Genomic DNA, 18,128 nt, shown 5'->3' on the forward strand with positions numbered 1-18,128 from the left:
AACAAACAATCCAACAGACCCCCTTACCCAAAAAACAGACTGGGTGCTGGGATGTCTATGAACAACCCTCAGGCCTCTGGTTACCATGGTAACCAGGACACCTCAGCCAGACCAGATAAACTTTATGACTTGAAAGTATGTAGAGAGAATCTCCCTCCTACTTAATAACCAGTAAAACAGACACATACTATAATAGGACATGACTTCTTTCATTAACCTATAGTAAAAACTCTAAATGAACATGCACATCCTCAAAACATTGTGTGTATCATCACTGTTTGTATAGTGTTTTTTTTTTTTTTTTTGTATTGTTGAATTGCATACAGATTTATACATGCATTATGATAGAATCACTAGTTAATATAACCTCACCTATGCCATGTTTGGTATCTACAAATTTGTGTTTTGATGATCTAAATGGGTGCATATTATATGTTGGTACCTATGCAACATATTAGTGATTTTTTTTTTTTTTTTGCAGTTTTTGCAGTTTTTGCATCCCAATCCAGTCACATATGCAAAATGCCATGTTCGAAGACAAAGAGTCGTAAACTTTCCCTCCAAAAGTTAAAGTCACTATTGGCTCATTGACCCCCGGAGGTATGACCTCCACAGATGTTAAAAGGCCTCACATCTATGACCCGCCTAGCTTTTCTTTTTAGTCTCTTCGCTCATTACCTTCCCGCCTTCCGCTTCATCTGCTGGTGGCTAAGTCCCAGGGCTGCCACAGCTGTGCCCGGCAGCCCTCAACTACAGCCATGTCTCCACTTTATTCAAATGGCTGATTCATTCAGGAATGAAGTAACTTTATAAATGGGCCGTTGAATCATTGATTCACATGATTCGTTCAATTGGCGAATTCATTTAGAAACTAAACACCACTATGTTGGTTGGAGACGCGCAACAATTCTGCTATGCCTTCAAAGGTAATATGTAACCTGCAAAATTTAGCAAAAACAATATAGTGTTTAAAATGTCACAATATCAACTTATTTACTAAACTGTTGCATAAAAATCACATTTAAGCTCATGATAGGGACAAAATCAGGACTCGTGTCATATTTCTCTTGCTGCCCATGTGATATTGTGTGATATGTAATGTATATAATTATGAGACAAAACACATACAGCAGCATTTTTTTTTTTTTTTTTTTTTTTTTTTTTTTTTTTTTGCATCAGTATCTTTAAATTTAGGGCACAACTGCATTTACGGAGCTGTATATAATACATTGCAGTACCTTTGAAAGTCATCCACGGGCCGCACTTCGAACACCTCTGTCTTACATGCTTACAGCAGCTTGTTGTGGATGTATTGGCAGTAGCAAATCTCTGTACTTGCTCTGCAGCAGGAGCAGCATAGCAGATCTATTTCACCAAGACCACAGCGAACGTAGTTCCAGGCAGCTCTTGACAGATTATTCTCCATGGTTTTGCTACAAAATAACGTTTTATTATGTACAGAAAGCACATACTCTATTTCTCCCACTTTCTCTCCCTTACAGACGCACACACATACAGTTTGCACAAACGTTAACATATGCGCTAATGTTGCTAGCGCTGCTCTGATGATTATGAACATAAAAACTACATGATGTTTCTTACAAGCGAGTTAACAACAGCACTGTTCCTGAAGAAAATTAACTGAAAGTTTTAGTCTTAATAGAGATGCTGCTGCCGATCACTTTTAAGAGAGGTAAGACTCAGAGAGGTAATTCACAAGCCTAATCTTTCTCTTTCTCTCTCCCTCTCTGTCTCTCTCTCTTTCTGTCTGTCTGTCCTGCCTGTCTGTCTTTCTAAACGTCATTATTAACTGCATTAGTCTGCTGTTAAAGGCTCAAGCATCATTAACTTGGTCTAAAATGACGTTTTGGAATTTGCACTGGAGGCATTGGATGAGCTGCGTAAGAAATGGATCCTACTCACAACAGCGTCTTAATGACAAAATACAGACAAATGCCTTGAAATATATCATTTGATCGATGTCTTAAGGTGTACCGTAGTATAAGCGGAACAATTGACTTTGTTCCGTTGAATTCTTCAAAAATAATGCACAACCGAGGTGTGCACACTCTGCTTCATGGCCGCATCACCACCTCAGGTGTGCATTATTTTCTAAGAATTTAAGGGCCCGTCGTCAATTATTTCTTATGTAATGATCAGTCCACTAAAGGCAAGTTGTGAAGAACCCACGTGCAGTTTAACATAAACGAAATAGGAGAGCACGGGGCACGTGGGGTTAGTTGTAACACACGTGGTTTAAATATTTCTACTCATGCTAACATAACCAAATTTACAGTATTAACTAGTTGCCATAGCAACACTGTACAGAGAAAAAAGTGGGCCGAAATTCAAATGCCTTTTGAAGATATTGCTGAATATTTATTTTACCATAGTAAAAGTACATTTCTGGCTGAAGTAAATTTTTCATCTCAGTTTTTAGTATTCATTTAAAATGAGACAAATCTGCTATTATTTTAATCTCCAATGTGTTATTTATCAGTTTAGATAGTTTATTAATGCTTCGCAAACCAGCAGAAGACACTAACCAGTTTTAAATTCCAGCCGCACGGAAACATTGTAACACTTGCATTACAATCTGCCCAGCTATTATTAAACTATGTTATTCTATGACATTAGCGAAGTAATTTTCACTATTTACTTTTATGGATTTTAATAGAAACCACAAGAAACAGGTGAATAAAGACTGAGAATCAATGTTTGATGTTTAGAAATTATTATTTCAAGATACGTAAAGCATTTTGCCTCCCCTGCTGACAAAAACAGCTAAAACCAACTTAGGCTGGTTGGCTGGTTTAAGCTGGAAGTAGCTGGTTTTAGCTGGTCTCTCAGCCTGGGCAGGCTGGTTTTAGCTGGAAGTAGCTGGTTTTAGCTGGTCTCCCAGCCTGGGCAGGCTGGTTTTAGCTGGTTTAAGATGGAAGTAGCTGGTTTTAGCTGGTCTCACAGACTGGCCAGGCTGGTTTTAGCTGGTTTAAGCTGGAAGTAGCTGGTTTTAGCTGTTCTCCCAGCCTGGCCAGGCTGGTTTTAGCTGGTTTAAGCTGGAAGTAGCTGGTTTTAGCTGGTCTCCCAGCCTGGCCAGGCTGGTTTTAGCTGGTTTTAGCTGGAAGTAGCTGGTTTTAGCTGGTCTCCCAACCTGACCAAGCTGGTGTCCATTTGACCTAATTACAAATGAATCAGTTTGTTTCACTTACTGACAAGGTTCAATTCAAGGTAAGTTTAGTATCATAATCAGGTAGGCTAGATGATACATCTTAAATTATTCTAGTTGTTAATGATAATATGTCTGAGAAGAGTCTAAAACAAAATTATTAAGTGGTTTCACAAATAAATTATAGTATAAAGTATAGCATAAAATCAAGCTAGCACTCAAAAATCAGCACAGAACTCAAATCAGATTTAATTATTGTCTGAAGAAATACATTCACCATAGTTGTATAACCAATTACAATCAGCTGTTTTATTTTTAACAAGTGTTTCAGTATAGAATAGACTTTTACACAAAACATAAATGAAACAAACACAGTCTTTATATAACAATCACCTGCAATTAACAAACACTAGGAGAAAAAATATACAATATCTTTAACAAGAAATGCTTAAAGCATAATCTGATCATGTGGGTCGCGTGGTGGTTTGAGCAAAAGTACAGCATAATGCTGTAAATTTCAAATCTACAGAGGCGGGATTTTCTTCAACGGTCGACATTCGGGAGGGCAATAAGTACGATTCACAACTGTGGTAAGTGATTTATTTCATTTATTTTGGTAACTGCAGTAGTATGTTGGTGTCTACTTTCGCAGTATTCGCAGATTAACGAATCCTCCGTCCGCGGGGCGCGAGGGAGACTTTAAGCAGCGCGGTCGCTGAAGGATTTCAAACATTCACCGGCCTCATAGCGGCTATAGGCGGAAAACCTCTGGGTTCCAACGGTAGTAATAGACTCTATGCACGAACGATGCTGACGTATTTCCGGTAGAATCTCGGCCAGCCCATTTACTTCCGCATAGCGCATTCTATAGCGAAATATACTAGCGGCAAAACTCTTTCATAAGATTAATTTGACAGCGATTTATAATTTAAGTATTACAATATAGTATTATATAGTTATACATTATAGTAATTACCAGAATGGCCCATTAGTGAAAGCTTGGGCAAAGGATTAGAGACAGGAAAACATTTGTTGAAGATTGATGATTTTAGATTTATTTTCGTAATAAATAATATAAACGTATATTTTATACAATGTTGTCTGCACTGCAGGAATGTAAACTTTTAAATATAATAAATAGTTTCAATACAATACTGTAAACATGTAACTATATATAACTTTGAACAGATGCAATGCAGTAATGTAAACATAAATATAACTGAACATTTATAATGCAGAAATGCAAATATAAATAACTTTGATGCAGTGTTAAACTTTTCATGTACGGTGATGTTGTGTAAATACAATATTAAATGATTATTTGTGTTCGTTTTTTATTATTATTATTATTATTATTTTGGTGTGTGTGTGTTTTCTACACCTGTAGGCATTGAAATGAAAATAAATTGAAACCAAACCAGTAGGTGGCAGCAAAAGGCTGTTTAAATACGTGAGTTCAACAGATTCGTTCAAACAGCTGATTCATTCAGAAACGAGGCAAGCAACTGCCTTTATGAATGGATTACTGAATCACTGACTCATTTGATTCGTTAAAAAGCGTGGATTTATTCAGTAACAAAACGCTGTGTTGCACGGACACACAAAACAGTTCTGATGTGGCTGCACAAGCAACATCTGGCACAACACAAGTCGATCGGTGCATCTCTATTTAAAACCTTAACTTTGCTTAGCTAAAGTCTTGATTGTCTTGACTGAAGTCCTCCTACTCCCAAACTATGCGGCTTCTCTGACTTCCTCATCGACCTGAAACATGTCGCCCTCACGCAGATCGCTCCTGTCACCTGAGCCTTACTAAAAACAGATATTATTTATAGTTAGTAACGTTCATAAAGTAAAATCCATAATGTATATTAATAAAAAAAAATCACATAAGATGCAATGTACATAAAATGTAACTAGATAGATATATAAATAAATACATACATACATACATGCAAAGACATAAACTGTGAGAAACGAAGATGGCTAGAATCGATATTCGTATAACATTAACTTATAGCATGACAATACTCGCCCTCAAAATTGTCGATGTAATTCTAAATATATCATTTGAAGCCCTTCCCTTTCTCACTGCTGAGCTGATTGCCTCACGATACGATTAACGTCATTTACATTTATGCAGGGAAGCTCTTGTAAACAGCGAGTAAAGTATGTAAGTATCTTCTCCTGCTCCAGTTTCACACAGTTATAACCAATAGCGAAAACGGCTTCCGGTGCTGCACCGGATGTAACTGAGCGGACTGAGACCAAACGCGGAAGTGATCGTGCATAGAGTCAATTACACGCTTCATTGACAACAGTTGTAATTCACGGGAACGTCCTGTTGTTAAGCACACTGTCTCGTGATTATTTTATGATGTAAATCAAATTTGCACGGGCAATCATCTGTTAAAACGGGCGCCGAAATGAAACGCGTGACGTTACTAAAGGCTTGCAACTCACGGTCATCCCGCTCACGGAGGATCAGTGTATGTCACGTAAACTCTGAACGGTGCTGTTAAAGCGGTTAACGTAAGCAGCGAGTTGTGCGAGAACCTTTGATAACTTGCTAATTCACTTATTGTTTGATTGTATTGCTTTTTGCTAACTTTGGTTTAAAGAATGAGTTAATTCAGCCCATCTTCCTGTCTGGCCTTTTCGCAGCATATATTCACTTCGGAGTAACCTTACCAGGAGACAGACAGAGATTTTGAGTTCCTTCAAAGGTAACTTAATGGTTGCATTCCAAGAATTTGAATACCTGCATTTTACATGTAGATATGTTATTAGATGTTTCTCAACTCCAGAAGAGAGACTATTTATTAAGGGAGAATGATTCAGATGTCTCAAAAGCTAAAACTAATGTGAATTACATATTGTCTGTTTCCTGACTGATTTGTAGATTTAAGAGGAACAAAGAAGTTGAAAGGAAAAGTGCCATCTAAAACAACAGGGCAACTGGAACAGAAGAAACCAGTTGAAGTGAACCCAAGTTGCCACTCTTCTTTGCAAAGTGAATGATTTTCAGTGGAATTTCTGAAATGTAAGACATACACACATCTCCTTTTTTCTTTTATTATATTCTTTTATTATCTACACAATAATAATTCAATAATTTGGGATTAGTACGATTTTTTATTATGAAATAAGTCTCTTCTGTTCATCAAAGCTGCATTTAATTGATCAAAAATACAGAAAATTAATTGAAAAATTAAAAAAGTTAATTTTGTGAAATGTTATTGCAATTTAAAATATTGGGGTTTTTTTTTTTTGTAAGTCTTTCCATTACTCCAGTGTCACATGATCTTTTAGAAATCATTGTAATATGCTGATTTATTATCAGTTTTAGAATAGAAACAGTTGTGCTGCTTTATATATATATATATATATATATATATATATATTATTTAAGTTTTTTTTTTTTGTTTTGTGTGTGTGTGTTTTTTTTGTTTTGTCAAGTGTGTTAAACTGAAATTGATAGTAAAGACTTCTATTGTTAGATAAGATTTCTATTTTCTGTTTTCTATTTGTTGGGAGGTAATTGTTGAGGTAAATTATCTTTATTTTAGCAATAAAAGGAACAACTATCAGGGGCATGTTTCTAAATTATTGTAGGCTATGTCTGGAAAAAAAGGAAAATGTGCAACAGAGACATGACACTGTAATTTGCTTTTTTAAGTAGTTTTACTTATTGAAAATTCACACATTAATAGTCTAAATTATTTCTTTTTTAAGTCTGTTTCAGTGACCGGCGGAAACAAAAGGAGCCTGAAAGAAGAGAGAGAGAGAGAGAAGAGGGAGAAACAAGTGGGGCCTTACATATCCCAAAAAATACAAGATGTAATAAAAAAGAAAAGAAAAATGAAAATGCATAATATGTTTGGAATTCTGTTATTGTTCATCTTCACCATTAATTGTTAATATAGTTTTAGAATTGTAATCATTCCGTTTTGTAAACATTTGTTAGAATATAATTTTTTTTTTCAGGGGCTGTAAGTTCAAATAAAACTTATTTTAATGGTTCCTTGTGGTCCTTCAGATTATTAAAAGTAAACTTGGAATTATTTATATGATTTGTCGCAACACCCCTTTACAGGAAAATTGGGGCAGACACTATGTAATCAATCGATCAATCGATCGATCAAGCAGACATTTTGACCAGCTAAGACCAGCCTGGCTGACAAGCTAAAACCAGCTAAGACCCGCCAGGCTGACCAGCTAAAACCAGCTAAGACCAGCCTGACCAGCTAAAACCAGCTTGACCAGCTAAAAAAAGTGGTCAAAACCCCTCTAAAACCGGCTTGAAAAACCAGCTATGACCAGGCTGGGAGACCAACTTGACCAGTTTAAGCTGGTTTAAGATGTTTTTTTCAGCAGGGTCGTGTGTCTCGTGTTCTATGAGAGAGCTGTGTTTGGAGGAAGGGGAGTGTTTTTCTGAATGTGTTTCATCCATTTGCGCACATTGTCTTGAACTGTAGAGCTGTACAGCGCCCTCCACAAATATTGGCACCCTTGGTAAATATGAGTAAATATGAGGTAAATCTGCATTGTTTATCCTTTTGACCTTTCATTTAAAAAAATCACAAAATTCTAATCTGTCACTGAAGTAAAACAACTGAACATTGGGGAGATAATTTCATGATGAAATAAATGTTTTTCGCTAATGCATGTTGGCAATAATTATTGGCACCCTTAGAAATTCTTAAGAGTAAAATATCTCTGAAGTATATTCCCATTCATATTTACATTTTTAGCACACCAGGATGACTAGGAGCATGAAACTGTCCAGCAATGACTTCCACAGGATTATAAATATGTGGAACGCAAAGGTCAAATTTCCTTAAAGGGGTCATTGAATGCAAAGTTCACTTTTATGTGTTGTTTGAACATTAATGTGTGATAGCAGTGTATGTACACATCTACCCTATAATGATAAAAATCCATGCAGTGGTTTTTAATTAATCTGTAAAAATAATACCCCCTTTTTCAAATCGAGCCATTCTCAGATGCCAGTCGGTGTGGTGTCACACCTACAGAGGCGCCTCCCATGATAGTTGATTGACATGAGCATCTTACCTCAGAATCATCCCCCACAAGAAGTAAACCAAAGAATATAGTTCTGATTGTTGATCTTATAGTTCTCTCAAACAAGATTGTTGAGCTTCACAAAATAGAAAGTGTCTCTAAGGAAAGAGATAAAGCATTGAAAATCTGTATTCTGCATTCTGGTAAGAAAGATTTCATTCTCTCTCCTTTTCATCATGGCAAGCACTAGTAAGATGTTTAAGAAGTGCGTGGATCCGTCTCCTCATTTCTTGACACCTGATGACACGCACAATCTTTGCGTCTGTTGTTTGGGTGAAGAGCACGCACGCAATGTCCTCGAGGGGGCAATCTGCGTGCACTGTGTTCTCGTCTGTCTCTCTTTTCGAGGAAGGAGGGACAGCTGTCTGCTCCCTGTGATTCAGGATCCTGAAAATGAGCTCATGGGGATCGCAGGTGGATCTGGCCGAAGAGTTAAAAAAGGGACTTTTCCTTTCACGCTCACCGGCCGAGGGCGAGGATAAGCTGCTGGCTGACAATGATGCTATTTCCCTGACATCATCTGATCCAGCAATTAGTGCTCTGTTGGGTCCTACCCAAGAAGAGCAGGAGATGTCAGAGGGTGAAGAAGCTAAGGCTAAACCCTCTCTAATCTCTTGCCCTGTGTACGATGAGCTGTTGGAGGTTATGGACCATGCCACAGCGAGGCTTGACTTGCCGTGGAAGCGGACTAGAAAGGTGGTGCCACGGGGTCGTCTCGACGAACGCTATCTTTCCGACCATAGCCTCCCAGCTCAGGTGAGTCTTCCATTTCTTCCTTGGCCATATCCCCTTAAAGGAATATCTTCTGTTTCCAAGCTTCGAGCTCTAATAATGTCAATGACAGCTGTCACTTTGCCATGCCAAACAGGAGGTTGCGAAGTATTGTTTTGCCTGTGCGGACTCTACCAAGCGTTTTCCCTGTTTCATGCCTTGTTATTTTTCCATGGTTCTTGTTTTATTTCATAATCATAGTATTTGCCTTGTTTCACTGCCATAGTTTTTGCCTTGTCCCATAGCCTTGTTTATTTGTTACTTTGGACTGCCTTGGATTTTGACCTTTTGCCTGTTTCTTGGATTACGCTTTTGTCTTGCCTTGGATATCACTGTTTGTTGGAGAACGACCCTACGTGTCTGACTACGATCTGTACAATAAAGCTCGCACTTGGATATATCCACGCTTCTGACGAGTCTCGTTACAGAATACTTTGCCTACCACAGATCCAGCAGCTTTCTGAAAACAGATCAACCATGAACCCAGCATCATGCCTCGTTCGACTCTGTCAAGGTAACCAGTCCATTGAGGAATATGTCATTGACTTTTGTGAACTAAGTCACTTGGTGGACTTTAAAGAAAGTTTCCTCAAGGACATTTTTTACTTTGGTTTGTGTAAGGACATTTCAAGTAGGATGCCAGGTCATCACCCTCACTGGTCCTTGGTATGTTACATAGACTTTGCCTTGCTCCTGAGTGGTTCTGCGTTTACTGTGGGGATCACTGATGAGAGACCCTGCTATCCTCCAGTATCTGCCACACCCAAGTGCGTACATGTTATGTCTGGAATCGTTAACATCGTGCCAGAGTCCTCTCGTGCCATGCCTGCCAAGCCTGCTCATGCCATGTTAAGCAAACGAGAGACCTCTCACACCAAGCCTGCCAAGCCAAAGCCAGTTCACGCTATACCACCCAAACCAAAGCCTGCTCACATCACGTCCTCCAAGCCATAGCCTGCACACGTCACGTCTGCCAAGCCACAGCCTGCACTTGTCACATCTGCCAAGCCATAGCCTGCACACGTCACGTCTGCCAAGCCACAGCCTGCACTTGTCACATCTGCCAAGCCATAGCCTACACTCGTCACGTCTGCCAAGCCACAGCCTCCACTCGTCACGTCTGCCAAGCCACAGCCTGCCGCTCCAGGGCCTGCTCACGCCATGCCTGCCACTCCAGGGCCTGTTCACGCCATGCCTGCTGCTCCAGGGCCTGCTGCTCCAGGGCCTGCTCACGCCATGCCTGTCGCTCCAGGGCCTGCTCACATCATGGCCGCCCTTTCAGAGTCTGCATCTGTCAAGGCTGCCTTCCCACAGCCAGCTCACTAGATGGCCGCCATCCCCAATCCAGTTCACAGGATGGCCGCCATCCCAGAGCCAGTTCACAAGATTGCCGCTGTCCCAGAGCCAGTTCACAAGATGACTAATCCTCTAATGTCAAATCAAGTCAGAGCTGCACTTTCAGTGCCAAGTCAAGTTACAGCTGTGTTTTCTGAGTCAAGCCAAGTTACAGCTGTTGTTCCTGAGTAAAGCCAAGTTACAGCTGTTATTCCTGAGTCAAGCCAAGTTACAGCTGTTGTTCCTGAGTCAAGTCACGTTACAGCTGTTGTTCCTGAGTCAAGTCAAGTTACAGCTGGGTTGTCTATGTTAAGCCAAACCATCTCAGCTGACCTCAGGTGACCTCCTAGAGCCTCATCACGTCTCAGCTAATTGTCTAGAGCCTCGTCACGTCTCAGCTGACCCCCAGAGCCCACGCTCCCAAGCCACGCAAAGCCCACGCTCCCAAGCCACGCAGAGCCCACGCTCCCAAGCCATGCAGTCTTGACACTCTCTAACCTCACAGCCTCCACACCCTCAAGCCCGGCAGGCATCCCACTGTCTACTGTGCTGCCTGTAATGGCGGTCACCATCTTGAGCATGTGGGCTACACACTGCACTCCTGAGTCCTCGTCTGTCAATGAGTCTGCTCCAGAGGCCTCATCTGACCACAAGTCTGCTCCAGAGGCCTCGTCTGACCACAAGTCTGCTCCAGAGGCCTCGTCTGACCACAAGTCTGCTCCAGAGGCCTCGTCTGACCACAAGTCTGCTCCAGTGGCCTCGTCTGACCAGAAGTCTGTGCTAGTGGCCTCTCCTGTCCACGAATTTGCGCCAGTGCCTCCTGAGGTGTCAGCGTATGCTGTAGAACCTTCCAAGGAGAGGGTGTCAATTCATGAACTCACTGTCTCGTCTGTCCAAGAGTCTACTCCAGAGATCTCATCTGACCATGAGTCTGCGCCAATGCCCCCAGAGGTGGCAGCTTCGGCTGCAGAACCTCCTAAGGGGTGGCATCCTCCTATGAGCTCTCTGCCCATCATGTCACGGCCAAGGAGGCCTATCATGAATTCTCTGCCTGTTCCTGTCCATGAACTCTCTGTTCTGCTGTGGGGATTCCTGCTTTCCTCTGCTCTGCTGTGGTGGTCGTCTGCTTCACTGTTTAAATCTTCAGACTCATCAGTTCCATTGTGGGGATCTTCGCCATGCCTCCCTGCTCTGCCTGCTCTGCCTGTCCCGCCATGGCTCCCTGCTCTCCCTGCTCTGCCTGCCCCGCCATGGCTCCCTGCTCTACCTGCTCCACCATGGCTCCAGGCTCCTTAGAATCTAACATGGTGGACTTCTGCTCCAATTCTTCATGGCCCAGGTCCTCCGGTGTTCCACTGTCTGCCACTGCTCCACGGCCCAGGTCCTCCAGTGCTTCACTGTCTACCACTGGTCCACGGCCCAGGTCTTCCAGTGCTTCACAGTCTGTCTATGCTCCACGATCCAGGTCCACTTCCTTTGCATGGACCTGGTCTGCCGTCCTACCCTCTGTTCCCCCACCCTCTTGGACTGTTGTTTCCTAAGCGCCAGGAGTCGCTCCTAGAGGGGGGGATTCTGTAATGCCACGCCAGCAGAGGGAGCCCTTACCCATGGACTGACTGTTACCGCTCCCTCTGCTGCTTCTATGGTTGCTTCCTGTTTGGCAGCCATAAAAGGAGGGCCATGCCAAACAGGAGTTTGTGAAGTATTGTTTTGCCTGTGCGGACTCTACCAAGCGTTTTCCCAGTTTCATGCCTTGTTATTTTTCCATGGTTCTTGTTTTATTTCATAGTCATAGTTTTTGCTTTGTTTCACTGCCATAGTTTTTGCCTTGTTCCATTGCCTTGTTTATTTGTTACTTTGGCCTGCTCTCTTGGATTTTGAAACATTTCCTTAAACAGTTTTTGGGAGGGGGCAGTAGGCAGCAAGCTGTGGTGGCCAAGGAGATTGACTACGGATTTCAGCATGCCCTACACTGACGATCACACGCCTAGTGTTTGTAGTGTCTTTTAATCTTGAGTCTCATTCTGTTACTCCAAAGTCTCATCCCAACATGGCCACCATTCCAGAGTCTCATCCTGTCATTGCTGCCAGCCCAGAACCTCTCCACAAGATGGCTGCCAATTATACCAATGTCTACAGTTGTCATACACGCATGTGTTCCTGACCAACATAAACATTGCACTAGAAGCTAGTAAGGCAATGCCCAGGCAGCTGAGATAGATGTCCAGTGTGGCGGACCCACCACTGATGTCAGTTCGAGTGGCAGCCATCCCGGTGACTTCAGCGTTCTCAAGAACAGCTATCTCAGAAGTTCAGTCCGCTCAGTCCTGCATTGGCACCAGTGTCACATTCAAAGAGTCCATCTCTGAACTCGCAGCCTGCCTTTTCATGGCAAAGGAGGCCATCTCTAAGCTCTCCACCTGTCCTGTCACATTTAAAGAGCCATATTTGAACTTGCAGCCTGCCTTTTCATGGCAAAGGAGGATATCTCTAAGCTCATCACCTGTTCTGAAGCAGTTCTCAGCCTGCATTGTCACAAGCAAGGCTGCCATTCCTGACCTCTCTTCTTACCCTGTCATGGCCAAATATGTCGTTTTTGAACTGTCTGCCTGTCCTGTTTTGGCCGCAGAGACCATTGTTAAACTCTATGTCCTCTCTATTGCAGTCCTGCCTGATCCGTCCATCCATCCATCCCTCTGCCTGTTCTTCTTCTGCTTCACTACCCTCCTGGACTTTTGTTTTGTGTAAGGAGCATATGGAAGCTGCTTCTTAGGAGGAAAGGGGGTTATGTCACAATCCCTGTCTGTGTTTCTTGTGTCTCTGTTCAAGGACTCTTAGTTTGTAGCTCTGTCTCTGTGCCTTGTTCCCCGCCTCTTCGTCATCAATCTCTGCCTCATTTGCTCAGCTTTACAGCATTACAGCAAGAAGTGGTGATGTGTTCTACAGGCACCCTTTTATACTAATTTTCACAGTAGTAGTGATGTCATAGGCTGTCACTGGGCAATGTCAAGTTCATTGTCAGGTTTAGACATGCTTCAGACACTGGTCAATCACAAGGCATTCCCCATAGTGCCCTTTAATGGATACGGTTCAAATTCCCATTTTAAAGGATGAGAGGGATTCGAAAGAAGTAGAAACATAACTGGAATCGTTCCTTATACCATTCTTAGAACAATTTTGCACAATGGTGGAAAAGCAGCTATGGTTTTTCCAACAGCTTGTATCACATTTTTCGCTTTCCAGTTGCCGGGTGTTGTGCCCAATTTACACTCCCTACAAAATTATTACTCCCTAACCTCATTGAAGCTTCTACCTGATTATTTGTATCCATTTTTATATGAGAAAAAAGTTTATTAATTGATTAAAAAAAATAATAATAACTATTAAAAAAAAAAGTAAAGTAAAAAGTGTTTGGTAAATTGATGGCATTCAAATTACCAGCATGCAACATCCCAGTTATATTGTCAGTTACTAAGTCATGACCAATTACCAAAGAGTACCAATAAATAACATAACTCGTATGTTGTGTGTTAGCTGGGTTGCTACCCCAAAAACAGCAAGCAAAAATATATCGTAATTCATGGAAACCAGTACAAAGAAAGTCAGTATTCAGTCTTTCATTTAGTCACTAAAGATTGATTGAAACAGCAGCATCTCACCTAATATGAATCTGTAAGTTTAACTATTTTAAGAGTAGTGACATTACTACCTTATGTCATGTAGCATTTCATTTTCAAAACTATTTTATTGATAAAGACATGAGACAGCACTGACAAAAAGGCTGAGTTTAAACTGCAAGTCTTAATGCACCGATTCAATTTTTTGACCATATCCATTTTTTTTTTTTGAACCACCTGTTTACATTCACTTTAGACACAACAGATATCCGATATCTGTGTTCACATTAATTCCTGCTTAAAATTATTGTCAGTGATCTTTGTCTTTTAAAGTTTACTTTGCACATGGTGGACCCTCAGGTTTTGAATGGCCATGCTATTAAAATTATTAATATAATTCATGTCATTCATGTATGTTTTGCAGCATAAAATCTTACTGAACGAATAAGGACAGGAAATCATCAGTAATTTTCATTATAATCTACAGCTTGTAGGAGGTAGAATTCTTTAGTGAAATAAAATAGCTCCCAGATGATATTTATTTTAATGAATTTAAATAAATTAACGAAAGAGAGAGAGAGAACTCATGAGCAAGTGTAAAGCTTGTGAACAAGTGAGTTATAACCTCATTGCTGAGAAATATAATGTAGCTTTTAATGGCGAAGCATTTGTATGTATAAAATTCACAGGGCAGATGTTTAAAACCAGCTCCTGAATGTTCTTTTTATTACTTTTATGAAGTTTCCATCTCAATAAAATGCGAGCACATACAGCAAGCCGGCATTGAAATACCATCTTTATGGCCAAGCATGTTGCCCTTACATTGGGAGTTGGGGAATTGGACATGTGTGTTTAGATGTAGGTCAGATGTCCAGATATCAGAAATGTATCTGGTTAAAATCAAGTGGGGAAGTGGGAAGTGGCCCAGATCGGATGCGAAAAAATGAGCTTTTATGCAGATTTTTGTGTTTACGCGTGTGCAACAAATTCTGATCTGTGTCAAATGTGAGCAAAAAAATCAGATTTTTTTGTGCCAGTATAAATGCAGCCTAAATTTCTGTGTGTATTTGTGAGTGTGTGTACAGTATAAAAAGAGAGTGGGAGAAAATATGATAGACAAAATGTAATTTTGTGGGAAAAATATGGAAACACTATATATTTTTTTTAATCCTATTGTTTGTTATATTTATCTGCTTCACTCTCAGAAAAAAAGGTACAGTCGCTTGGGCAGTACCCTAAGGTACAAAAGTGAAAAGGTACATCTTTGTACCTTACCTTCCCCTAAACAGTACATATTAGTACCTTAAAGGTACATTTTAGTATTTTAAAAGTACATATTTGTACCTTTTCACTTTGTACCTTAGGGTACCGCCCCAGCGACAGAACTGTACCTTTTTTTCAGACAGTGCTGGTCAGTGTCATTTGTAGGTTTGATTCTTTTGCTGTTGCAGGTAACCCATAGTAAAAGTTATTTCATTGTGCCCCTTGGATGTGTGAGCATAGCAAGAGCCTAGAATGCCTTTGCATAAATCTGGCCTTGTCCAGAACTGGCCCAATTAGAGGTGCTGATGTAAACACATGTTTGGATTCTTTCATCCCTGAAGAAAGAACATCCCCAAACATGCCACCTTTTTTCTACATTCTGTCAGATAAAACATGCTAAGTTTTTAAGGTTTGTAAAACCAATCCCACAATCCAAAGGAACGTAATAAAGTGCCACTGAAGATTTCAAGCTAATGTTCTGTTTTTGTTCAACAACATCAGACCACATTGTTGACATGTTCAAGTATATTTAAGACATTTCAATGATGTTTCTAACATTTTTTACCATCTTTTAACGTGGCATGCTAGTAACACGATTCTATCATGTTTTAACATGTTATTGAAATTTTGTTAGCATGTTTTACCATGTTGCTAATACTATTTTATATAAAGCTAAATAAGTTTCACTTTGTTCACTGTAACGAAGTGCCAGTGAAGATTTCAAACTAATGTGCAATTTGTGTAGGATTCAATTAACTAATTTTTACTTTTTTTTTTGTTTGTTTGTTTTTCTGGATTCTGTCAGACTGTTACTATATTTCTCTTCTTGGGGAAGCATCATATATTTCTAAAACTCGAAAACACTAAACTTTTTTTTTTTTTTTTTTTTTTTTTTTTTTTGCTTCATCTTGTCAGATGATCATCCTATGTCAGCTTCATCAGTTTAGGATAGCAGTTAACGGATCCCACCTACTGGATTATAAGCACAGAGTGCAGGACTTGAGCTCCATTGATCAGCTGGAGATTCTGGGTGATGTGGAACTGCAAAATGTTCAGCTGTGGTGAGATGGAAAGCAATATCAGGATATTTACATTTTTCCTCACTTCTCTTTCCTGTGCTCATCAGCATGCATGATTTTAAAGAACTGTTATGATGTTTCAAGTAAATAAAACCAATGTATTACAGTGACAAATGTAAGTTGTTAACAATGTAAGTTATTAACTATTAACACTTAACATGAAGGGCTTATTATCAGAACCCATTTTTTTTCTAATCCAGGTGTAGCCTCTGAATCCAATAAAAACAAGGAAGAAAACCGAAAGCATTACATCAGAAATTGTTGATTTAACACATTTATTTGCTTGCTTGCTCTATCATTATTCAGTTATACTGTGGGCTGCATTCTAGGGCTACATAATTGGATTTTTTCTCTTGATTTCTCTTGATTTCTGTTGATTTTTCTTAGATTAAGTCAATTAACTTAATTCTTAATTATTAACAGCATTTTCATCTATGGGTATCAATTGGTAGTAATATGATAACAATGATTACAGATTTTCCTAGAAATCTGTGACAAGGACATGTTGGTGAAAAGTTTTCAATAATTGATGGGCAATAATTATATTAATCCTTTATCTTTAATTGTTTTAACCTTTTTTGCAATTATGTTTACCCAGCTGGTTCCAAAGTGATTTTAAGTGGATATTCTAATTGATGTCAAGTTCATACAAGTGTAGTTCATTACATTAGTAAATGACTTATCTTCAGTAAATGTGACAAAAGTTATCCAAATACTTCTAGTTTTAATTTTGTATAGGTTATCTATTGTTTTATTGTTTAAAATTGAACAGATGTCTTTGTGAAATGTTTGGTTAGAAAAGTGTAATGTAATAACATTTATGCATTAAATGTGGCTTAAATTCCACAGAATATTTATTGTATGATTCTTGTATGACTGAGTTTTAGGTGCACAAAGACTGTTATAGCACTATGGAGTAACAAGGTCTTTTATACAAAATGACTGCTGTAAACAAAAGCTAAAAGGCTCATCAACTAACTTCAGTAGGAACTAAAGAAATTAATTATGCCAAAGAACAAATAACCAGTCAACAACAGTTGCATTGATGTGTTATTTTATTGGGTTGTGCAAGACAAAATAGCAGGTTTTATGGTAACCAAGGACTTTTAATAATTAAATATCCTAATTAAGAGTAATTTAAAATGAATAATTTCCATAATTACAATCCAAACTTTTTTTGTTCTCTACAGTTTAAAAAAAGCTCTTAAGCCGGGGTCACACTACAGGATTTTTAGCCCAATTTTGCCCTGATTTTCCCCTCCCGAGAGTCAGATATTATAATCTATAATATCTTATAATTATAATTAAGAAAGGATTTTAAAACGGGATTATCACAGGTATGATTACATCAGTACTTTCACAACAGCCAATGCATGACCGCAAAACAGCTGCTGTACGGTCCATGGGATAATGGAGATGGAGTAAACTGCTTCTTACTTTTTTGTAGTAACACTGTCTGTATAATATGTTGAAACATACCACAACCGCATGGAGTAAGAAAAGCTCTGGAGTGAAATCGTCTTAGTTCCCTCTCAAGGGAACTCGAACTGCGTCAGTAACGACACTGAAGCATGAATGAAACTATTCCAATCCTGATTGGCATTGCGTCATGACGTACCATGTGACGGCATACTTTGAAGCTACAAAAGGGCCCCAACAGTCAGCTTTTTGCTCTTCAGCAAGTGCTCAGGGTCTTGTTTAGCTTTGTTGTCTACACTTCAAAAAAAAAAAGAAAGGAAAAGAATGGCGAGTGGTCAGTTCAAGCAGTGCGTGCATCCCTGCCCAAGGTTTTTAATAGGTGGGGACACACAT

General features: G+C 39.7%; 1 protein-coding gene and 1 long non-coding RNA gene across 2 annotated transcripts in view; both read left to right on the forward strand.

Moving 5' to 3' along the window:
- Positions 1-17,146, forward strand: part of lgals8b (galectin 8b) — a 51,051-nt gene extending 33,905 nt beyond the window's left edge. Inside the window, exons 8-9 of the mRNA XM_051133490.1 lie at positions 16,153-16,298; positions 16,517-17,146. Coding sequence (XP_050989447.1) covers positions 16,153-16,298; positions 16,517-16,529 — 159 coding nt within the window. The 3' untranslated portion in view covers positions 16,530-17,146. The remainder of the gene's footprint in view (positions 1-16,152; positions 16,299-16,516) is intronic.
- Positions 4,204-7,062, forward strand: LOC127179770 (uncharacterized). Its single transcript, XR_007829548.1, has 3 exons — positions 4,204-5,892; positions 6,069-6,209; positions 6,902-7,062. It is a non-coding gene; the product is annotated as an uncharacterized LOC127179770 (long non-coding RNA).
- Positions 17,147-18,128: the final 982 nt, after the last annotated feature.

This window comes from Labeo rohita, chromosome 17 (assembly GCF_022985175.1).
Source record: "Labeo rohita strain BAU-BD-2019 chromosome 17, IGBB_LRoh.1.0, whole genome shotgun sequence".
Classification (NCBI taxonomy): Eukaryota; Metazoa; Chordata; class Actinopteri; order Cypriniformes; family Cyprinidae; genus Labeo; species Labeo rohita.